Source organism: Stegodyphus dumicola, chromosome 6 (assembly GCF_044657685.1).
Source record: "Stegodyphus dumicola isolate Sdum_Otavi_A_Nest chromosome 6, ASM4465768v1".
In the NCBI taxonomy this organism is placed as follows: domain Eukaryota; kingdom Metazoa; phylum Arthropoda; class Arachnida; order Araneae; family Eresidae; genus Stegodyphus; species Stegodyphus dumicola.
In genome coordinates, this window is record NC_140773.1 from 24,389,508 (window position 1) to 24,416,042 (window position 26,535).

Here is a 26,535-nt window from a genome sequence, read left to right on the forward strand (position 1 = left end):
ATTAATGTAATTTTCAAGGTCAACAGACAAACACGATTCTGAAAAACACTGCTGGAAAAGTACGTATATGCGACTTAATAACAGAACTACTTTGTTTAAAAATTTTTTATCTATCTTAAAGAACCTAGCTCTAAATATACGTAGATGCATGTGTGATGTATAAAGGAATGAGTTTTGATTCTGCTGAGCAGTTTTAGATTTCAACTCTTTAATATAACTTCATTCTTGAAATTCGGCCATTTGAGATGTGAATATGCTATATTTAAGCTATCCAACACATTGGATGCACGCAGAAATTCAGTGCTCTAAATTCGTTCTAAGAATTCTTCAAAGTCTGCTTAAAATTCTAAATATAGTCATTCACAATTGTGTAAATAAAAAATCACAATAAGAATATTATCTTTCTTGATAATCACTAACATAATATACATTTACGTTGTATTTAATTACAATTTTAATCTTGTAGCACTTTTGAATCATTTAAAAGGATTTTTAAGAAGAAAATAGTTAGTCACCACTTCTACGCAATTATTTTGGGGATATTATATTATCTTACAGCTAGTTATTAACTAGCTGTAAGATAATATAACTATAACATGTTGAATGGGGAAACGAATGGTTTGATGGTCAGGATATTCAGTCTGAAGTATGTAAAAAGAAATATTTGAAACCTTGAAGTGAAATTATGAACATCTTTTAAGAATATTCTTAAACGTTTTAATACCGGCATTTGTTTTCATCTTGCAGTATATGAATTAATCTTTTTGAAATACATAATGTAAAATTAATGAAAATACTTGCTCAAAACAATTTAATAAACAAACAATGTTTTGAAGGGAAGGAAAAGTCGCAGTGACATTATTTAACCACCTAAATAATAAATTCAATGCAAATGATTAATTGTTATTAAATATAATGTTTCCAAATTTTCTGTAATGTTTAGATGAATGAAATAGTGTAATATACAAAGTTAAGTTTCATTATGTATTAGACTAGGAGAAATAGCTGCTTAATGTGCTATACTAAATCAGTACCTGAGATGATAACTTTGACAGTCTAGTTAGTTTTATGCTTTAAATGTATGACATTTTCAATTTTGAGAAAACAGAACTAAGGTTTTACTTGTATAAGTGCAATTAATATAAACATAATTGGGAAAACTAAAGCAAAGATTTTAACGCAAAGATTTATAAAAGATTAGTGCAAATTTGAAAAATTGAGAAATAAAACATTGTTCAGTTATTTTATTATAAAATCTTTAAATAAGCTTAGTAATCTAGTAATAGAAATAAAAGTGTTTAAATATTATATTTCACATTATATGAAGACAGGAATTTAAGCAAGTGGTTAACATCAAGGTTATAATATATTTATTGCTAACGGTTGGCAACCTTTGTGCTTATTAACAAGGATTTTTAGAAGCAATTTTCAGTACCAAAAATTATTAAGAACTAGATAAAATTCTTTGTCAAATAACATGTCCAGCTATTACATCATTACTTATGTATAAAGTACAAAAATGTAACTTGATAACTTCAGTAAATATTTATTTTTTAATTTCACTTTACACATAGGAAAATTTACCATAAAATATTTGCATTACGCGGGACTTTACTGATTTTAAACTTCAAATCAATAGCAATCAATTACTCTTCTTCCTGCGGGCATTACAAAGACAGATTAAAAGAGAACAAGAAAGCAGAACTCTAAAAGTAGTAAATAATAATATTTAATTTTAATTAAAAATTTTAATCACCAATTTACTTTTTACAATGTTAAAAAATCATGATTAACGTACACGAATTGGAATGTTTTGAATGTAGAACATTTTCACCTTTAATTCTGTGTTAAAACGTTATATGCAATTCAGGATAAAAGGCACTCTGAAATAGAACTCTAAACTAATTTTTTGCAGCATGCTGTGCCTGAATGCTTTATGTGTGTTTCTGTCTCAGTAATGATGAAATTTATGCATGGAAGAATTTTTAACTATTATGTTAATTTCAAATTATGTTCCTAAATTTAATTATTTTGCATAATCAGTGCTGCATGATCAAATTAAAACATGTATAATAGTTCTTCATTTGTTATTAATTATTGTAGTTTGACTGCATTATTGTATACCTGTACCCCTGCCACGAGAGCTTTTGAATTAATTAGTAATTTCTTTTTATGGTGATTTTTGAAATATTTCATTTTGAACATCATTTTATAATCTAAATACATTTCAGGGTAATATATATGGCTGATTTTATATTATTGCTGATAAATACCGAAAATGTCAAACCTATAAATGCTTGTCAGCGCAGAAAATGTTGGTCTTGGTTTTAATGGTAGTCAGCATTTGTCTGTTACTATCAGCTTATTTATATATTGCTCACAAGTATGAAATGAAACAAAACAAAGTATAGTTTTGTTTGATTTTTCTGGGCTAAATATTAATGCAATTAAGGTTTTGCTTCGGCGCTCACAGCCTTTTATAATTTTACATCTGAAAAACATTACTTAATATAAACGCTGTTTCTAAAAACAAAAATCTGATGTGTGCACCACATGACTTCCTTGTATTGGAATATTATATTATACGCATTTTTTCTAGCATTTCATTTAAATTTATTGTATTGAATTAAATCTACTTCTCCAACAGCGCGTAAACCACAATAGAATAAAAGCATTCTTTAAAATTTACTCTGGTATTTGTTTACCATAGCGACACTCTGGCGCTAGATTCACTTAACAGTATTAATAATTATATAACAGTTAACTTATATCATAATTATGTAACGGAAACTAAGTTAACTGTTATATAATACAATAATTATATAACAGTTAACGTATATATTTCGTTCATATTATAACTCAAAATGCACAAAATTTATAGTATTTAAAGAATAGAAATATCTAATCCTTGCCACATGTTCTATTCAAATACTATAATAAAGCTAGAATGATATATAAAAGAAATTAAGAAAACAAAACAAAAAGAAACAGACGATTGAGTATTTCTCATTTAATTAATTCAGTTCTAATTTCGCGAGAAGGCAAAAGTACATAAAAACTCATATCTATATTAAAAATCACGAAGTAAATCTTAAACACTTATTTCCTCGAAAAAATTCCAGAAAGATTTAAGCATGATTTAATTGGAAATAATAAATGAATTCGTTATTTTTGTTGTTGCGAAGCTAAGTTTCTCTAGATTGGCAACAAATCCACCAGTCTCCTGTTTCAAATGTAAACATCAATGGCCGCCATTAAAAACAGGCTTAGCGGCAATTAAACAACTTTAAAATTGCTGATAATTCTAAAACTATTGCACACAGATTTACTAAAGGCATAAAATCCTTAACCGGAAGATGAAAACAACATAATTCAATCATTTTTAAAGCAAAAAATGTACAATTTACAAACATATAAGAGTAAAGAAACTGAGATCATCGAGTATATACGTATATTATATACGTTTGGTGCAGCCGATTGCAACCAAAATACGAGGTGCACATCTACATGTTATAGCAGTCCTATATATAAAATTTCAACGTTCTGAGGCTACTCGTTTTTGAGTTATGTGAGATAAGCACGTACGTACATACGTTCGTACAGACGCCACGAAAAATTTTCTTTAGAATTAATTTTAAAGCAGTTTTATAATTTTTTTGGAGGAAAGGAGTCTTTTATTTTGTCCTTACGTACAGATATCACGCAAAAACATCGTTAAATTGCATTCGATAGCGGTCAAAGTGGATATTTTCGTTGAAATATATTGCCTGAAACTTTTCGCGATTACGATATTTCCTTTTTACTTCGTACAAGGAAGTAATAATCGTCATATTTCACTTGCAAAAGAATTTATCCACTTGCAAAGCAACAATAAACAAAATTATTTACAGACGTTATTCCATATATTATATTAAATACATAGAATTTTATCCAGCGCGAAGTAAGTAGTATGTATAACATTTAAGCTCCGGTATTATAAAAATAAAGAAAATTACGTAATCCTTTCTGAAACAGAAGAAAAAGTTGGAATACATATTTAAAAAAGGAAAAAGAGTGTATGCTTTTTAAAAAAGAGTGTTTTGCGGGAAGAGAAATGAGTTTTCAGAAATCTTATTATGGAATTTTTCTCGAGGTTAAATGAGAATGTTTTACTCAGCAACAAAATGGCTTGCTTCGAATGAGATTTTTAAAGATTTAAAGAGAACTGGGTATTTACATAACATTCCAGCAGAAAAATAACACGTGACTCTTTTCAGGTACTTAGTTTACCTCATTTGCATTGTTAATTAGGCTAGAAAATTTTCATTTAATGTAAGGTAACAGCTTCGTAGCAAAGTATTGCTTGACAACGAGCATTTTATGTTCAGAGAATGTAAAATATAAAATTGAGACCCATTAAAATCTTTAAAGAATTAAAAAAAACTGTCTGGTACTTAGCTCAATTAAATGAATCAAGAAGGGTGATTATTTTGGAATATCATTTACACAGAATTAATTTCTTGTAAATGTTTTATCCCATGCATTTTGCAACCCATGTAAGTTTTTAAAAATTTAAAAGGAAGTGCTTAAAATAGCCTTTCTGAGGTAATATTACAGAATGAATAACTATGAATTTAATTTCCTTTGTTGGAAAAAAAATATTTTTAAGACATTAATAAAGAAAATAGATGGATGTGTACTATTCAGTTTACTATGGTTTCTGGTAAAGTTTACATTCTAACGTAGAAGTACTTGTACATCATATTCGAGATACTAGTAATTTTATGATTGAAAGAAATTTTCACATGATACCTTGTTAAGCAGAGTATAAATAATTTGGCATGGATAGATTACGTTCTGTTTAGTTTAGGTTTATGTCTTCTTATGGAAAGTCCCTCGATATGTAATCAGCTTATACATTAGTAACTTCACTTCTTCACTTCAATTTTAATCAGTTCTTAAACAAATATCTAAGCTGTGATTTATAAGGGTATAGCTGTGATTTATAAGGGTCATTCAAATGAAAATAGGCTTGACTTGTTAAATGTTGCCTCATGTCAAACTATTTTGAAAAAATCTGATGTGTACACCACATGACTTCCTTGTACGAATTATTAAATTATACGCATTTTTTTCTTGCATTTCATTTAAACTTATTGGATTCAATTAAATCTACTTCGCCGACAGCGCATAAACCACAATAGAATAAATGCATTCTTTAAAATTCACTCTAGTATTTGTTTACCATAGCGACACTCTGGCGCTAGATTCACTTAACAGTATTATATTTCGTTCATATTATAACTCATATTGCACAAAATTTATATCATTTAAAGAATAGAATTATCTAATCGTTGCCACATGTTCTATTCAAATACTATAATAAAACTAGAACTATGTATAAAAGAAATTAAGCAAACAAAACAAAAAAGAAACAGTTTTTCATAGACGATTGAGTATTTCTCATTCAATTAATTCAGTTCTCACTTCGCGAGGAGGCAAAAATACGTAAAAACTCAAAATATCTGTATTAAAAATTACGAACTAAATCTTATTTCCTCGAAAAAATTCCAGAAAGGATTAAGCATGATTTAATTGGCAATAATAAATGAAGGGTTATCTTTGTTGTTGCGAAGCTAAGTTTCTCTAGATTGGCAACGAATCCACTAGTCTGCTGTTTCAAATGTAAACAATCAATGGCCGCCATAAAAAAAGGCTTAGCGGCACTTAAACAACTTTAAAATTGTTGATAATTCTAAAAATATTATATACCGATTTACTAAAGGCATAAAAACCTTAACCGGAAGATAAAAGCAACATAATTCAATCATTTTTAAAGCAAAAAAAAATACAATTTACAAACATATACGAGTAAAGAAACTGAGATCACTGAGACGGGTAACAGAGTGGATATATATATAAATATATTTATATGCGTTTGGTGCGGCCGATTGCAACCAAAATACGAGGTGCACATCTGCATGTTATAGCAGTCCTATATACAAAATTTCAACATTCTGAGGCTACTCGTTTTTGAGTTATGCGAGATACGTACGTACGCACGTAAGTACATACGTTCGTACAGACGCCACGAAAAATTCTCTTCAGAATTAATTTTAAAGCAGTTTTATAATTTTTTTGAAGGAAAAGAGTCTTTTATTCTGTCCTTACGTACAGATATCACGCAAAAACGTCGTTAAATTGCATTCTATAGCGGTCAAAATGGATATTTTCGTTGAAATATTCTGCCTGAAACTTTTAGCGATTACAATACTTCCTTTTTACCTCGTACAAGGAAGTAAAAAGAAGAGTCTCACAGCTGAAATGTTAAAGAGAAATTGGCTCATGTTAGCACCACACATGTGTAAAAGACGAAAGTGTCCATTGATTGACAGTCAGACTGCTTCACGGTCTTATCCCACTAAGCCACATATGAACATGCAAACGCCTTGCATTGAGCATTAAATTAATTTTCATCTGCAACTTAAGACAATCGGCCCATTCTAAATAAATTTCAGATCAGTGTTTCTGCTATAGTCAAACACAAAAAAATCGCTAAAGGGTTGTCGAGACTGTTAGGAATTCTTTTTTTGATATTCTTTTAAATTAAGTTGATAAAGTATTGCCATTTGAATGTCATTAATTTACAACATATTCTTGTTGGGCAACGCGCTCGTTTTAAAATGCCAGCTTACTTTAGAAATATGGTTACATCGTTTTTGACTGTCGTTTTTTTTTTCCATTAACAGTTACAAATCTTCCTTTTCCAGAAAATTATTTACTTACAGAGTCTGGACCATTACTAAAACTGTCAATTCCTAGTTTTCAGTCTCTGTAATTTGAAATGTCAGATATTCTGCGATTTAAATCTCTGATGACAAACGCCAGTCCTGTCGTTTCCAATTTACCCACTTTTGCTTCGTACACAGTACTGCTATTCGCTCTAAAGTGGTCAAAATTGTCTTCATATCCTGACCAGTGAAGTACTACAACATTCTGAGCTTCTACGCCATTAACTGAGCGATTCGACACTTTTTTAGTTGAATGACCCTTATATTATCTGGGAAGAATATCATATGTGAAAACTTATGTCATAGTGAGAGTTCCTTAGACTTTACAGATTTTTTACCTATCTATTATAATGACAATTTCTTATATCATATTCAGTTTGTCATAATGACAGTTTCTTAGAATGCATGAGTTTTCTTTTTAAAATACTGTACAGAATTTTTATTAGATTTACGCATTATTTTAAAAAATTAAGATGAATTAAGCCATATTACCATATAGTGTGAAGGTTTAAACTAAAATACACATGTGCAGACACATACAGGTCGCCAAAGCCAAAGCTTGGACCCTGTGATGCTTCTTTGGCGAAATGAAGCAACTCCAATGATGGAACACAGCAATAACTTTTATTTAACACTCAAAAAAATGGCGACATACAAACAAGAAGAGAAAACATATTCTAACATTTAAAAATAATTTACATTCTTCGTGCGAGAGTCGCACGTGGCAGTCGATTCTGGTTTCAAATATTGCCATTCACAAATACCTTAATGTTCATCTATTTAAATTATTTAAACTACAAGATTTTAATACTATTTAAAGCTGTTACAACCTCTCCCCTAACGGAGAGACTTTTTCCGAAGGGAAAAGTTCTGTAAAATTTGACAGTTTAATAAGCTCAGCTTGCTCAATTGCTTAAAGAGAAAAGATAACTTCTCTCATAAATTTTCAAATATTCAGGCCGAAAATGTTAAATTTTAAACAAATATTTTTACACCACATTTAAATGGGAAGAAAATGGACAGTGTTCAAATTAGTCTTCCTTTTTTTTTTTTTTTCTTGACGGCGCCTAGATCTCTTCCATGGTGAACCAGCTCCTCGGCTATAATTCACAGCAAAGCCTTTCCTCAGTTCATCTGTGCCTTTCGGATAATATTCATTTGTCATTTTCTTTCGACAATTGTTTTCTTCGTCTATTAGTAGCGGCTTTGATAATAAATCAAAAGCCGAAAGATGATGATAACGCTGCATTGCAAAATGATTCTCAATATTAATTTCTTTATCGTTTTTCAAATTTTCGTGAACATCTTCCACGTTTAATTCTGGTGATTTAACTTCTTCTTCAAATACATCTCTGGATGCTTTATTTTCTTCCTTCATCGGTTCAAAGATCTGCTCTTCAGCTATTTTTCTTTTCCTTTGAGCTCTAGTAGAAACGGCATTAAAATGGTATCACTAAGTTTACGTTCAAGTGATAAACTAATAAAATAAGGCAGTTCAGTGTTAACAGGAAGTAATAACCTGATATCACTAATATTACGTTCAGTGATGAACTAATAAAATAAGGCAATTCAATATTAACAGGAAGTAATAACCTGGTATCACTAATATTATGTTCAGTGATGAACTAATAAAATAAGACAATTCAATATCAACAGGAAGTTACGTTCAGTGATGAACTAATAAAATAAGGCAATTTAATATCAACAGGAAGTAATAATCTGGTATCACTAATATAATGTTCAGTGATGAACTAATAAAATGAGGCAATTCAATATCAACAGGAAGTAATAACCTGGTATCACTAATATTGCGTTCAGTGATGAACTAATAAAATAAAGCAATTCAATATTAACAGAAAGTAATAATCTGGTATCGCTAATATTATGTTCAGTGATGAACTAATGAAATAAAAATACGCACGATTATTCGATCTCGGTTGGTGCCTCCAAAATAATTAAGACTGTGATGCTTCTTTGGCGAAATGAAGCAACTCCAATGATGGAACACAGCAATAACTTTTATTTAACACTCAAAAAAATGGCGACATACAAACAAGAAGAGAAAACATATTCTAACATTTAAAAATAATTTACATTCTTCGTGCGAGAGTCGCACGTGGCAGTCGAGTCTGGTTTCAAATATTGCCATTCACAAATGCCTTAATGTTCATCTATTTAAATTATTTAAACTACAAGATTTTAATACTATTTAAAGCTGTTACAACCCTCGTCCTGGAATTACTTTGCGAATTTGGAGGTCCGGGCCTTGTAGGGACCCCTCAGTGGCGGCGCAGACCCCACAGTCCCTGCCCCACAGACCCCACAGTACCCTCAGCAACGAAACGTAGAAACTAAGTACAAAAAAGAGAAGCTCTGTCATCTTTGCCTCGCCGCACCACTCCCTCGACAACAATAAATTCGTTTCGGTGCCTCACCTTACTCCGTCAGTCCCCGTCACTGGGACTATGAAGGCCAAACCCCCATCGAGAAGGTCGTGAAAATCTACCATATTGCTCCACCACAGCCAGAGGAACAGACACGACAGTACCAGTACGGTCCCTGCCAAGCCTGAACAACCTAAGTACAATACTCGGGTTCTAGTCCTGTGAATACTGTTTGTACACCCCCGTAGTTGAGACTGCCTAGGTTCAGATCCTAACCAGTACTTCCCAGGAATTCTCCTGAGTATACCCCCGGGGGGGGCAACAGACACATTCAAAAGATATCATGACAGGATAATTCATTGCTGCCGTTTCGACGTCGCCGTTTCGTAATCATGCCAGTTTGCCTATGGAACATTTCGCCATCGAGCCGATTCGCCGTCACGATGTATTTTTCTTTACCTACCTATATGAGTATTATATCTTTATATGCTTACTTTAAATCTTTTTTGTTTACCTAATGTATATCTCTGGTTGTCTTAGGCTTTAAATAAAAAAACACAGCTTCAAAAATTATTAAAATAGACTAAAATAATAAATTCATTTAAGATATGCGGTATTTAGTTAAATCCAAATCAATAACTAAGAGCATTCATAATTGAGAAGAAATATAACATAATTAGGAAGATAATGTTTAATAATAGAATAAAGCATAACATTAAACATAATGTAATGTAGCATTCATACTGAAAAGGAAATTATTTTGAGTTTTTAAAACAAATCGACTATTTTAAGATAATATTTAATGAGTATTGACTTTATATAATTTAACAAATAGACTTTTGTCTTTGATTTTTATAATAAAACTTGATTTCTTTCAAGTACTTATTTTAAAACAAATCATATATAAAACTTTTCTGTATAGCCAAAGCTATGGCAAGTTATGTTTCTAAACTTTTGCCATATAAAGAACCAGATGTTTTAACATTTACAGTTCGGCAATTTCCTCGTATTAAAACCTTTTAATAATGCACAACTATTTTTGTATGCAATTTCATACAAATATATCGCTAAGCAGGGCATAAAAGTTAATTTATTATTGTATATATCTATATATTTTTAAGAATGTAATGTGTTAGCAAGATTCCAAAGTAATTCTATTTTTTATTAATTTCCTCAAAGTGAGAATTTTCTGCTTGCAGGAGCGCATTGCTGCTGTCTGAGCTAGCAGATTAAAATATAAAGAAATTTTGACGAATTGTATAAACACCGTACCTGAAGATTTTTAGAAACGATAATATAGCAGAATATCTGAGAGGTTTAGCCCATAATTATGAAATGTGATAATTTTGTTCTGTTTGCTAATGACATAATTTTTTAGCTATACCTTATCTCTTTATATACCATATTTGTTAATAAGTCATTATATATATATTATATCCAATACCTCTAATCAAGTAGTTATGTATATTAATGTGCTGTCGGCGTAATGGGGATGGCAAAACGGCGACGTCGGTGAATTCTAGACACTCACAAAAATACTTATAATAAGATTGGATTTATGGATTACCAAAATGAGCAGTTTTATATAGATAATTTATTATTGCGACAATTCAAACAATCCAGCAAACAAATTCTACATTTTTTACTGCTAGTAGCATCATGAAGTCAAGTAAAAAAGGGAAGTAGAAAATGCATCATATTAATACAAGTAGGTTAGAAAATATAAATGAAAATACCATGTCATATGCTTATGTATTTATCAAAATAGCGAAAAATACAAAATAAACAATTTCAAGTTATTTAATCTCTTTTTTTTAATTTATAAATGATGGGAGAATTGATTAGTTCTCCTTATTATTTATGTGAAGACTGTAAACTTTAAGTCTACCATACTTTAAACTAAACGAAGATTGGATATCTTTACGTTTAGTATTTAGCTCTAGTTCTCATATTTTACACAATGAATAAACTGAGCGTTGTATCTATAATACATTAAAGTAACGATTTATAAGAAAAATATAATCATAAACGTCTGACATATATTAAAGGAAGTTAACAACGATCGAATATCTCTTAGTATTTAGTTCCAGTTTTCTTCATTGTTTTAAGCAATTAATAAACTGAAGTTTGTGTCTATAATACATTAAACTAACAATAATGATTTTGCCCAAATACCATTCAGAAATTTAGCTGTCTTTATTTTGCATGTGAGAAAATATGTTTTGAGCATTTTGTCTAAGATGCATAAAAGTGACAAATAATTTTCGAGATGAATACTATTAAAAATCTTTTATTTCTCTTTAAGCAATTAGTGTAGTCTTCTTGTGTTTTTTATCTCGTCAATATATATACTAAATTTCACTCTCAAGTACATATATTGTAAGAATATTCATATTAGATTTAGCATTTATTCTAATGGCATAAAAATAAAAGTCTTTCAATTTATCATTTCTAAGCAACAAATACTCGTGTTATGTTTTACAGTTCATGACATTATTTCCAGCTAACGCGAGAACCGCCCTACAGGGGTGCATGGGATTTAGAAGAAAATGCCAGAAATGCATTCCTCGCTTTGAACTTGCTACCCTTCCGTAATAAATCTCTTCACCAGGGTCTCTAAATGTAAATTTGGAGAGATTCCAGAAAAGATGGGAACGCAATTAAACTTTGTCCATTATGTCTCCCGGAGACAATCAGATTCAGGGATGAGAAATGCGCAGCTCTTAGTTAAAATGTCACAGTTAATCAACCATTACCTTTGTAATTTGATTAAGAACGGTGCACTTGCAAAATTATACTAAAATTTCTTTATACTCTCTGCCAAAAGTGAACCCTAGGAAGATGCTGATAACTTTAACCTCCCTATTATAGAGTCGACGACATTAATTTGTATTTTGAACAAATGCAGGTGATCTTGGGCCTTTAAAGCATAACAATTTATTATACAAGTTAATTAACAATTATAGAAAGGTAATAGTATTATTATTATTAACTATATTTAAAAAAGGGATAATTTAACCAAGTTATTCAGGAGTTTATATTTCATAAAATACGAAATTTATCAAATTGTGAAAATAATAGCGAGGTTTTATAAGAAAAAATAAATAGTAGTAATCTTACTATTTTTACTACTATGCTAAATTTAAAAGTAGGTGCCAAACGAACAGAAAATTCGATACTGATCAAAAGCTAGATTTTAATTCAATTCTTCAAAGGAAGTACAACTATAATTTATTGCTTGTTGGGTAGATAGTCCGATTTGCTTTGCCATGTCTGATTTAATAGATCATAAAGTGATAAATGAAAATTAACATACCTAACGTTTTTTATTTATTTTTATTTACATGAAAAATAACAAAATCGAAAAGAGAATTCTTTTTGTCAGATACTAAGTCACTTAAAAATATTTTCCAGAAAAGTTGAATAAGTTTTTCAACTCAGAAACAATACAATATTAGCTATATTAATACCAAAACTACTTGCGTATTTATCAACACACTTATGAGGGTTTCGCAATGGTTAGAGCTCCATTTGCACTTTACTAATCTAGAGAACAATAGTAAGAACACTTCAGTTTTGTTGAAACTTTTTCACATGAAGAGCTGAAATGTGTAAATCTATTTTTTATTTTACATGTGTGATAAGATATGGGATGCTTTGAAAAGCAAAGGACTGCAAACCGCCTTTCCAATAGAAATTTGAGAATACTTTTGTCTTGTTTATTCAAATGTTTCATTTGAGATGTGCAGTTTTTAAAGTAATGACAAAAATAATTTTAGCGATTTGACTTTAGAATATTGTACACCTTTTCTAATGTAAAGGTTTTTAAAAAAATTAATGTAATTTTGATATTATTCGAAAAAAATTGTAATTCAGTTATTTTCCTAAATCTGGCATTAAAATAGGGGTTTTTTCACGCGGAAGGCTTCCACAATAAAGGCTTTATAGTATTCTTTTAGCATGTCTTTTATTTAGTTTATAACTATAATTAAGTGTAGAACAAAAACAGGTAAACAAACTTTGTTTTTACTGAAAATAAAATTCTAGATTATCAGCATCGTAAAAACTGAAAATTCGATGGATAATTTGATAAAATAGCAAATTTTTATATGTTCTTGGATGTTTATACTACAAAACTTTCAAACTGTAAATTTTGCAAAAGTCTTTTACATTTGGCATGGCTTTTCAAAATGTAACAAATAAATCTGAGTTATCTTCTACCCTTTCGAATATAGTGCTGAAAAGTTGTAATATCTTAAAATGTTCTTTTCTTCCATCACATTACGCTTTCAATTCAATTTTTTAGATAAATTATTTTTCAGTTGAAAACTTTCCTGGCAGGGGAGTGCAAAGAGTTTGAATTTATATTTTATTCTTTTGTTCTCTTTTTTTGCTACGCTATCAGGCTGTTGCATCCCCACAGGTGGGTGATCCATATTTTTAGTTTTGTTCTTATTATTAATTGAGTTAGTAAATATGTTCCAAATTATTATTGAAATTGCAAATAAAAATTTAATTATTCCTTACGATGCTGTTGATCCTGTTACGTACGCAACTATAAAAGTTGTAATATAAAATTCTTTTAGCTTACCTGAATTACAATTTACACTAGAGTTCAAATATTAATATCAGCAAATATTTACTTATTAGAGATATAGAAGAAACGATTTATGTTTCAAAAGTTTCCTTTGTGAGGTTTATTTTAAATAAAAGTGTTTCTTATGTTAAAAACTGTTCTACACTTCTGCTGTTTCATCTACTTCCCCAAAATATGTAAATAAAACAACTGATCTAATTCCAAGAAAGAGATGGGGCAACTTCAGCTGTCCGTAGTGAAGCATCACTGTGAATACCCGGCGTTGCATTATTCCAACCAGTTGAGTTTTCCTTTGATTAAAAATTCTGTTAATAATGCTCGAATAGCAGAACAAAATCGCCGCTAATATCTAAATTTATATTTTGGTTTGTAAGTAGTTTAAATTTTCATTGTTAATAATCCTGCAAGGAGCACAAATTAATTTTGTTAGCTGCTTTTGTTCGGTACTTCAAATGAAAGCTTAAAACCTTTCAGACGTTTGTACTCTTATATTTATTGAGTGTTCTGATACTGACAGATAAATATGGGATGAAGATTCATCTGGAAGTCTAAAATAATTTTGGGTAAACTTCAGACTGAATCAAACTGAGATTAATCTTTGGCACTGTTATTCCATGTAGTTACTACTGATATATAAAAACTCGTTATCAATGTTACAGAAATTGTAGGATGCAGCTAATAGCACCTGTTCTGTTGAGTGTTGCATTAAAATGATCTACCATCTGAAAAATCTCTGGAACAGCTCTAAAGATACTGCGATGGATTTTTCCCTTCATCTTAAGAATAAATTGGTAGGGGCTTGAATCTTTTGAATGGGATACTTGTATATTTCTTAGTACATATCGGCCAAACAAATAAGCCATAGTCAGTCGCATGCACTCTAGCATTGTTTCGTAGAGTAATTTATGATTTCTACAGAAATTATCGCTGCAGTTTTATCACAGCTGATATCATAATTATTCCATAATGCCGAATCCACAATGTTAACCCAACTGTAACATCAAATGAGTCTCAACGCCCAAAATAGCCCCAGCAATGAGCTAATGGCCCCATGGTAGGGTTAATTCTACAGATGGTTAGTAAATAGCCCATCGCCTCTTTCATTTAAATCCAGCAATGAGCTAATGGTCCCATGGTAGGGTTAATTCTACAGATGGTTAGTGTGCTGTGGCGTTATCTGTGCGATCCATGGTGAAGTAAGTCTCTTAACGATATGCACTGAGGTGTATATACTTCGCTTTAAGATAACACCATCATAGATGTGTCCATAACTTCCATAACTTTCTTGCTCCTGGAATTTTGGAGATAATTTTTTGTTTTCGTGGTCATTTTTAATGCTGCTACTGGTTTAATTGACATTTCATTGCTGGCTAGTTCAATCTGGCCGATGTTATTTCCAAGGTATAAGTACGGCTTTAGAATACCTTACCTTCCTAATGGAGGTTTTCTCTCGTATTTACAAGCATGGTCATCATTTCTGACAAAGTATGCAGAATATATCATGACTTCCAATCCATCTCCAATAATGCAAATGACTTGTCTGAGGTATGCCTATCGTCTGGGGTTTCATATAGCAGGATATAAAATATGAAAGAAAATTACTAACTTAATTGGCAACTGCCCTTTTAATTTCTAATTTTACTAATTTTATTTTGGCTGCGTCCCGTTCAAAGGTCTTATTTATAGTCTCCCACTTAGGTCATTATTTGATCTGCAATGCGAAAGCTTCTGTTCAAGCACTTCAAACAAAGCATTCCAATCTTATATATAGGCCCTGCTCTTATATATAGGGCCTGCTGAAGTGCTCATTCCCTTTCTCTTCCCTGCCTTCGCTACAATACTTATATCCATTACTTAAATACCTTATTTGCGTATGCAAAATTTTGGGGCGCTTAGAGCACATGTAATGCTGTATAAACCAAGAAAAGATGTTTTGATAAGATGTCCAAGAAATAAAATGATGTTCTGACTATCATACTAGGTGTGTTTTCCTAAATTCTAGTCATCTAATGCGAAATCTGAATTTCATCTATATTTATAACCATCCCAGTCACGATTGCAAATCAGTCTGTGTCTTCTCTAGTGAGTTGTCTTTAGTTAATATATACATATACATATATAATTATTTAGTAAATTAAGTAATAAATAGGCAAAACGTTAATTTAAAAACACTCACAGATTAAAACAAAACTTTTTTCGCGATGTATGTCATACATATATACCACTTTTCCCAACTGCTACATTTGAGTGAAAATTAGTCTTTCCTCACTCCAAAATTTTAACAAAAACTTGAGTAATGCTTTACTTAATGAACAGGTTAGCCTATAATTTGAACATAGTAACTGTTTTAATAGCAACGTTACGGAAAATTTACCAGTTAACTATTTTAACATTAGCAAATGTTCAGTGAAATTGAATTTGCTGGAGTACAACATTTGATGAACAGAAAGATTATTTTCAAACATAAATGTTATGTTTTCCTTAAGCACTTGATCTTAATTCAATAGAATATTATCTGTAAATGTAATCTGATACAACAAGATTAAGCATGATATTACCACTCCATGTTGAATGCTATACAGCAAAGGATGTTTCTATAGGATACCTAATTAGAAAGGCTTGGAAGTTAAGGAAGTCAACGGTTACGACGGTAAATTCCAAATTCTAGCATCCAAATTCAAACATTAGATTTATGTTCAGTACTTACGAATCTCAATCAAGCGGAGACAGGAACACGAGTCAATAGAAAATCGGAGAAAGATTACACGGGTAGAATCAAGGTCTTTGATGCTACATCAGAAAAGGGCGAATGAGTTTCTGGTCAATAAACGGATTGTAAGGAATCTAAGACATCTTCAAATTACAGTCTGAAATTGCATTTTCAAGAGATAAATTGTGGGTTTCCTTCCAGGCAGTAGATTAAGTAAAGAATCCCCAAAGATTTCTGTTGTCCAGAAATTCGCGTTGAAAGAGGAAAGAAATCAAATAATAGCGAATACTTATTGGATATGATGCAGTTATCTTTAGGAGAAATGTAACAATACATATAACTCATTAAAGTGAAGCAATTCCCTTTTGAAAATACTATTCATGTCAAAGCACCATTATACAGTACATAATTTTAAAGAATTTCAGATGTACTTTGGTTATTTAATTACAATATTAGCGAAATATAAAAATATTAAAAAAATAATAAATTCTAAATTTTTCTGTTAATAATTGGAAGCACAGGAATTTTTAAAACAGATTGCCTGGATTTTTCAAAGGGCTTTTTTTAATATATAATTTCAGAATTGTACACCTTGAATTGTAGTGTAAAAATAAAACTCTGACGTGGCAAATAACAAAGTTCAAGTTTTTATTTCAGTTTCAAGATTATTTTTTACATCGTGCTTCCAGCAATTTTCCTTCACTTGAAAGTGATCTTCTAAATATGTTTAAAACGGAAGAACCGAAATTAGCTATTTTGTACACAACAAATTTCAGAAATAGATTTGTTTTAGGTGAATTCAGACATTGCGAATTTTGATAAATATCCCAGTCAACTTTTGTCTTCGGAAGTCAAACTTTTTATAATTTTTTTATAACGTGTATAAAACTTTCTCAAATATAAGTATAGGAACCAATAGACTGCATTAAAAGTTAGATTTCGTTTGTCTAATTTTTTTTTTATTTGGCGTTGCCAAACTTAAATATTTTCGTCATTTAAAACACTTCTGCAAGTAGAAGTATATGAATGCGAAAATAAAGGCCTGGTAAGGACTTGTAAGTCTTGTAAGAGAGTAGGTCTATATATACAGGGCGTTTCAGCAAATCGGTTTCAAACTTTCAGGAGAGATAGAGTACACTTCGACAATAGGAAGTCATAAATTGTAAAAAGCGCTTTCCTGGCGCGGTGGTAACAACACAAAACACAAGAAAAGAAGAACATGAACAGGATGAGGAAACATGTTTATTATGCCTTAGCATAAATTAAGAAATAAGAACAAAAATAGGCAATGATCGTTATTAAAAAAGATATCCGAAAATACGACTTCGAACGAGATTACGAGTCTAGGGAAAAGGTATGCGATATAGTTTGAAAATGGTCTTGAGCAAGAATAAACTGTGTAGTCCAATGCTGACCGAGGATGATAACCTTCTAATTTGATTCCCAATCTTTTTATAAGTTGTTCAATTTTTTTATACTGAGATAATTAATATTCGGACTCTTTATTGGTTAACAATTGAAATTATTAGTCCAAAGCGGTTTTGTCCCTGAAGGACTATTGTTTTCGTTTTGCGATTTTGCGCTGGTTCACTGTAAATTGTCCCTTTCACTTTTCAAACTGTTGCCACCAAATGTAAGAGTTTCGCATTATATTTGAAGAAATTAATTAATGAAAAATCTGCATAAATTTATGTGTATTTCTCGCATTATGATAAAACAACGGTACGTAGAGCCATCGAATTTTGAATGACGAAATCCTACTGCGAATATGTGCATGTGGAAGCCCAAATTTGAAATTTGGAATTTGTTTTATTATCGATTTCATATTCTGTAAAACTTTAACGAATTTTTGATTAACAAACTCAAGGATTTTAAAGCGAGCAATGGCAACACTCTACGGGGAAAAAAGCCTTTTTATCTCCAGCGCGCGAAACGTGTAACGGAAATTCTAAAGACATTGCTATTTTGAACTCAATTTTATGGTTTAAGTGCAAAGAACAGGATATTTTATAAATAAAGGTAACATACAAAACGTTAAAAAAACGCCCCTTTAAACGTAATTTAAAATCTGAAATCTTTCAGATTTTTTTTATGTTTTTTGATTAAAAAAACTTCGATTTTACAATGATTACTTAAAGCAATTTAAATCATGATCTGTACAAGAAACATGTACACTGAGCAGAAAAAAAAAGGAGGGACAGTTCTATATCTCCCGTTCTACTTGGGGGGCGATTGACGAAATTCTACTTGCGTTTTTCATATCTCGAAAGAGCGCCACTTAGGATATGTATTAGACTTATATATAGCATTGTTTTGATATAGGTATTTTGACACAAAATCAAACTTTTTCTGAAACGACATGCCAGTAGTTTTCCATATTTCGATTCTACGGCTCAAATTATGCGAAACTGCCAAATTTTGTAAAAATCGTACGAGTACAGAATTCTCGGATTCTATCTCTGGGGCATTCGAAATCAAAATTGGAATAAACCTGAGAAAAGCTGTATCGGGTTATCAAACTCTACAACCAACAATAATCAAAAACACATCAGTCATTATTTTTGAGAGACCCTTCAGGAATCTAAATTCTAAAAATAGTTACACTCGAGTAAAATAACTGCAGACTTCTTTTCATAATAATGTACATACTTTTATGGCATAAAATTTGGTAGATAACTATTACTAATATGACATCTTCATAGGTCAAAATATTCCCATATGAACATATACTGAAATGACACTTCAGATTCTAGAATGCACTTGTATTTTAATAGCAAAACTGTTTAGATACAACAGAGATTAACAAGGAAACTGAATTTTGTCCTCGCATAATCTAATCATTTTGTATCAACAGCACGCCGAGATAGCTATTCGAAACGAGCCCACATATTTAGAATCAAATGATGTTTATATCCATTCAGTACTAAAAGTCGCTTTTCCTATGCTCTTAATTATATCTAGTAATCATAAATTAAATGCGAATCTATTCCTATTGATGCATCCACTAAGAAGATTAAATAATAATTCACCGTTTGATAATCAGCAACAGACTTGCAAATTGAATGGACATCATTTAATTAGAAACAATGAGAATTCTATTTGAAACTAATCATTATTGTGAGAGAGACAGGTTTAGTTGAACAATATATAAGGAACAAAATATAAATCCGACTGTATTCTGACTGTGTGATTGATTTTCTGTTTGAATGAATGTCGAAGAGAATTTGTGGTCAGACTTAAGTATGATACTACAAATATGCACAGGCACAATGTTAAAGTAGCACTTACATGGCGACTGGGTACTGAAGCCATAAAGGTGAGTTTATTAGCTAATTCAATCCAACTGAATTTTCAGTTGAAATATTTATTGCATCATTTATATCAATCCATGCGATGAATGAAATCCTCTATAAATGAAACCTCAGTAGTTTCAGTTAATTATTTGACTTGGCGTCCTATTTATCTGCTGCAAATAATGCTGTATAGTCCGTGCAGATTTATATTTTTTGTCAACTTTTTACAATTAATAAATTATGTTCGGAATGATTTTTTGAAATTTAAAATTTGATTATTCTGTAAACAAATCCCAAAGAGGTGCAAATATTAAGCATTATATTTATCGCATTTGCGTTACTTCCGAGTGTGTATTGTGAAGAAAGAATAAATTCTTATGCAAAATGTTAAAACTATAAAATATTTAATTCAGAAGTCAAACAACAAAAATCAGCGTTAATTTACAAAATTTTCACAGGACTTTTTGTTGTTTGACTTCTGAATTAGTATTTATTCGGCGTGTTATTGTGTCTTAATTATAAAATATTTGTTACTTTGCCAACATCTCAATTCATATTTGAAGAGTGGACGGGAACTTTTCCCACAGTAAACGATTTCTGATATTTATCAGCCCAAAGGGGCATTAGACCCGAAGGGCTATTAGTCTCAGAACAGCATTTTGTGTCGTTTCACTTTCTGCGTTGATTCACTTTTCAAACTGTTGCCATTAAATATTGCAATAATATTTTCAAACAAAATATTATTGCAATATTTAATGAAACTAAATAATGAAGAATCTGCGTGAATGTTTCTCGCATTGTGAAAGAACAACGGTGCCTAGAGCCATAAAATTTTTAATAACGTGGGCAGTTGGAAGGCCGAATTCTAAATTTCGAATTTGTTTTATTATCTATTTCAAATTTTACAAAACTTTCATAAATATTTGATTAACAAACCCAACAATTTCAAAACGATCAATGGCAATACTGTACAAAAACATTTATCTCCAGCGCGGGAGACTGTGTATCGGAATTTTTAAAGATATGCTTTTTAAAATCATTTTGCAATAGTGTTGTTGAAATGAACTTTACAGTTTAAGTGTGAAGAACATGATGTTTAATAAATAAAGGGTAACACATAAAACCTTAAAAGAGCGCCCTTTTGGGAGTAATATAAAATCTGAAAGCTTTCGGATTTTCTTTTATATTATGATTTCTTTATATTCGCGCTTTGTTCAGCATTCTAACAAAAGAGACACATCCCATGTAGTGATGATCCCATCAGTGGCCGAGTGATTAAGACAGTTGAATACTGGTAGTTCATACATGTAACGGGAGTATGAACCGTTTCTATTAGAAAAGCCTGTATGAAGGCATCCTTCCCCATTAGGCAGCTAACCATCGTGTGTTTTTTCATATTCGAATAAAGAAACAGCTTCAATATAACCTACCTTCAAAGTCGAAGCGCGTGATATACGTTGTTTTGAAAAAAAGGTTACCATCGAGATTTTTGACGAAACTCCGTGTTTCAAAAATCTTGTATAATAATAATACATTTATTGCCCGGCAATGCTATTTGTTTTCATATTTTGTAAAACTTAATAATTTTTTTAAACAAACTCAGGATTTGAAGGCGAGCAGTGGAATCTGAAAGCTTTCAGATTTTATATTACTTTGAGGACACTTCGAAGCAAAGCAGATTTTTATTTCCAGCGTGAAAGACTGTTGCCACTCGGAAAAATGAGGGCGAAAATTAGTGTTTTTAGAGTTTTTAATTAATATCTCGGCTGACTAAAGTCGTACGAAGATTAGAATAGTCGAAATGGATTCCTATGAATTTTTGGAATCCCGAGGTACCTTTCTCGAAACTCAACTTCTTGCCATTCCCAAGAAGATAATGCCACATGCAAACAAATAGATGAGCACAGATTTTAATAGTATAGGTGACTAGAGGGCTGAAGCCCGCTTATCATTGTTCATTATTAAAAGAATTCCCATGTTAAATTTCGCCGGTATTCAAAAGTTTGACCGAACTACCAATGTTCAGCGACAAATAGATGAGCACAGATTTTAATAGTATAGGTGATGAAACAATGTTTCTTTATGAATTTTTACAAAAGATATTCTATTACACTTTAACTACACAGTAACATGATTTACTTTCTCTTTAAACATCTTCCACAATTCTGGATTCCTTATTTTTTTTTTTTATTTATTTACCCGGCATGTTTTAAGACATTTATTTTTCAGACTTTTAACGCTTTTAATATTAGAAATTTACTAGTTAAGATATGCATGGAATTATCCTGTTCTACAAAATAACACTATATGGATATTCTCTGCGTTAATTGCGACTGATAAAAATGGGTAACTGCAAAATTGAGCAAAAAGTTAAATTCGAATTTTTTGTACATTTACAAAGATCAATATTATATCATTCTACATATTTGTACTTTAGTTTCTGAAAAGTAGAAAAGTCTTTTGAATGCTTTTGTCTGAAATTTGAATAGAAGCTTGGTATTTTGCATTTTAGAATATGAACTTTGAGGAATTTGTTATGTTTGCAAATACGTTATATAAATGGTATGTTGTTGAATAGAATCAATTTGTTTTATCGTTTTTATGCACATTTTATGTTTAGTAAGCCTGTAAATTCTTAGCCATTTTGGATAAAAAGCATTTCATTAGTATTTGGATTTTCTTTTCAATTTCCTTCGAGATTAAACTGCACATCTGCTACATTTTTACACTCTCTTAATATTACCATATCTAAATGAGGCCTAACTTACAGAATGAATGTTTAAATATTCAATGACTAATACTCCGTTAGTTGTGTCTTTAAGTAACTTTAAGAAGCATTAGTTTTGTATAGAAAAGAATAAAATTGAACACAGTCTACTTCTTAAAGAACAGAATTTCTTGAAGGAAATTAAAAGTGCTATTCAAAAAAAACTCGCATACGATAACAAAGCGAAAACTTTTATTGCTTTTTAGACTACAGAATTTAACGTGTAGTTAAAATTTGTACTAGCATTCAGAAACCTAAGCAGTTGTATATATTGTTTTATTGCAATATCTGTTTTATTCCGGTAGACCTAAATGCAGCTTGTCAGTATTTCTAGACATGCAGGGTAATTAAAAAATGTCTGACCAAAATGTGAAAGCACGACAGAGGAAATAAGCAAATTTTTGTACGTGTAATGGAATGTGGATTTAAAAATGGCGCATTGCACTCAGTGGTATGGTTACAGCCGAAAACATCGCGGCAAAAACATCGTGGACGAAAACGTCGCGGAGAAAACAACGCAAGGCGAGAACATCGTGCTACAAAACATCGTGGGAGAAAACATCGCAAAGAGAAAACATCGCAGTTCTAAAACATCGTAGTAAAAAACATCGTCGTCGAAAATAAAGCGGTTCAAAAACTTCGCAATTTAAAAACATCGTCGTCGAAAATATCATGGTAAAAAATAAAGTATCTACAAATCATCGCATGACGATAACATCGCAGACATGCTTTTGTCAGGCTTTAATAACTGTAAATAGATATTCCCATAATAATTTGTGAGCGCAAGATGGAAAGAAGGATAATTTTTACTTTCATATTTTTTATTAATTAATACATTTTTGCTGAGAAAATAAAAAGGAAATTTAAACATAGAAAATTAATGCAACTTATAGCACTTAATAGAATTTTAAACCGACATAGTTAACTAACAAAGGCCATTAATAAATCATTTTTATAAAGTTTTTACTGGTAATTTTTCATGAAAAGTATAATAAGTTGCATTTAATTTTCTATGCTTAAGTTTCCTTCTTACTTTTTTAGCAAAAATTTATTAGTTAATAAAAAAATGTGAAAGTAAAAATTATGCTTCTTTACACCTTTTGCTCACAAATCATTATGTGAATATCCATTTATAATTATTAAAACCTGAAAAAAAGCATGTCTGCGATGTTATCGTTATGCGATGATTTAAAGATACTTTATTTTTTATCACGATATTTTCGGCGACGATGTTTTTAAATTGCGAAGTTTTTGAACCGCTTTACTTTCGACGACGATGTTTTATACCATGATGTTTTAAAACTGCGATGTTTTCTCCCACGATGTTTTGTAGCACGACGTTTTCGCCTTGCGTTGTTTTCTCCGCGACGTTTTCGTCCGCGATGTTTTTGCCGCGATGTTATCGGCGGACACCCAGTGGTATAGGGCATTGTTGAGCAACAGGTATAAGAGTTCTGCTAACGTAAATAGTCACTCTTTGTGAGCATTTCATCAGTATGAACACGGAATTCAGCGCAATATGTTTTATCTCTATGACTGCGGCTAAAATGGAATGGCTAATTGAAGTAGGTACAGAGAATGATTCCCAAGCGCATATTTCACAAGTGCACATCTGTGTAGCCACCGAGGGAGTGGCTTCTAGGATGGACCAATGAGCATCCAGTAATATTCCTGTCATGTCACATGACCTTTCGCGTGCTTTAAGATTTAAGCAAGGTGGTTGAAAATATTCTGCCACGCAATTTTCTGTACAAAATAATTAAAGCATCGTCTATTGCTTCTGAAACTTTTCATTGCGAAGTTAGATCAAATATAGGAAATGGTGAAGATTTCACTACCTAATTGAAATAAATACAAACACATGTTGGATACTTCGCAAAAATATCGAGGGGAAATATTACTTAAGTGGTAAATAAGATGAAGAAAGAAATATGTGATAAACATCTGAGCTCAAATACAATTTTTACATAAAACTATGCGTATGAGAAAAATATTTACACTAATTATATATGTAAATAGATTCAGCACTTTTTATTGCAGTCTGTATGAAAAAGATGTTCTATAATAATAACCAATGCACAACTTTATTCAAAGTGAACTTTACTACTTTGCATTCGTATACATTTAGTGCGTTAAATTACACATTTAATAAATGCTCACTCTGAAGTGTACTGTCTACACAAGAAATACTCATCAAATAGAGTGAATTTATCGTATTCACAATGAGTATATTCAATTTATTCATATATAATTTTAATATAACAATGGATATAACTACATCATATGTGTTCTGAATCTTACACTTTAAAAATCAAAAGATTGCAAACACTGAAATAAGAAAACACTAGATTCATTGTAACACTTTCAGTCATTCGCAGCTCAATTAAAAAAATATACACTTGAATTCTCTTAATCCACATAATATGCCGTGAACATCACTCCTAATATTAATGAGTGATAAAATTCGCGAAAGTTAAATGTCAGCGATTAATCAAAATCGGAAAACGAAAGCACTAGGAGATTTTTTACTATTACGCCATATATTTATAACTGCGAAACAAATGCAAATTAAAACGTAAACAATATACTTTCACATGCACAAAGATTTAGTGTCACAAGAGCAATAGCAGCTCATTAGTCCACTTTCGAAACCCCTCCCTCAGTGGCTAAGCTAATGTGCACTTGTGAAATATACTTCCCGAGCACCTGCTTTAGCAGATGCTCAGTTTCCGCTTACAGTCCCGTAGATAAAATCCGATCGTTCGCGTAACGATGCATGATACTCGAAAACCGCACGAAAAATGACAGCTTATGCAATAGAATGATTTTATCTACCTCTCAGCGTGCCTTAGAGTGCCATTTGTGTATCATCTCAACCTGAAATTTCTACACACACATTCTATTATAAAAGTTGTTATTTTATTCAATGTTTACTCTCCTGGTCAAATGATATTAAATTTGAATATTTTCATAACAGTAATATTCTACATACCATTGAAAAATACTGCGATTTTGTTACTCCATTTAATCTGAAGCTTTTTATTATCCCTTGATAAAAGACACATCCATTTCAGATAAATAATAACAACTTCATGCTTTCGTTTCATAACATCTTGCGCTTACTGCAGTTCTACTTTCAGATAGTTCTTTTAGGTATTATTTAATAGCATTAAAACCCTCTAAGTGGTAAGGTCGTATATATACGGCCTAGAATATTTATTGTGATATATGTAAGAACGTCTATATACGTGCGTATTAAAATATGTCAACGAAATTAAGGCAATATATCAAAAGAAAAAAATCCAGGTATAAAATATCAGGAGAGTTTTTGCATTAAAATCAAAAAAATAATTGGTTCTCATAGTAGTTTTGGGAAATTTGTGCTTTCTTAGCGAAATCCCTGGCCACCCAGAGTTTTAATCAGTTGAAGCCTTTTGCGTCTGAATTTTCCCTGATTTCTTTTTTGAAATTTTCAAGGCCTCATTATCTTAACCAAATTAAAATGCTACAAAAGTATTATTCTAAGACTAAATGTCTTCTAGAATAATTTAACTACTGGGAGTGACTTTTGGAATTCCAGTAGATTCCATGTCATATTTATTATGTCCATGCTATTTTTGATCATTTTTTTAAATTTAGATAATGCCTGTTTTAATTTTCCTAAATTTAAGAATCTGTTGCTTATTTTTGCTTTTAAAAGTTAGTTTTCTTAGTAGTTGCTGCAAAATACTCGTTGAAACGAGCCAAGCAGCAGCTAAAAACATGTGTGATGTTTACCGGTGAAACATGTACCGGCTGATCTTTACCGGCTTTTGTACCGGCTTATCTTTTAAGTTTACTGGCTGATCATTACCGGTAAACCTTGTATAGAAGTTCTATACTTTGGAAATAATGTGCGCAGAATTTACCAGAATTTCTTTTAAAAAAATTTATATTGATTAAAACAAAATTATGCCACAAAATTCAACTGTTATTAAAATAAAAGTAATTCATCTAGTGAAAGGTTTGTTTTAA

At 31.0% G+C, this 26,535-nt stretch overlaps 1 protein-coding gene across 6 annotated transcripts in view; it reads left to right on the forward strand.

Annotated features, from left to right (window-relative positions):
- The window catches only part of LOC118188359 (disintegrin and metalloproteinase domain-containing protein 11-like), a 346,872-nt gene that overhangs the window by 181,745 nt on the left and 138,592 nt on the right, over window positions 1–26,535 (forward strand). The window contains exon 3 of one of the 6 annotated variants that reach the window (XM_085818185.1): window positions 13,560–13,577. The exons of the other annotated variants lie outside the window; for them this stretch is intronic. Coding sequence (XP_085674311.1) covers window positions 13,560–13,577 — 18 coding nt within the window. The remainder of the gene's footprint in view (window positions 1–13,559; window positions 13,578–26,535) is intronic. 6 annotated transcript variants of the gene reach the window in all.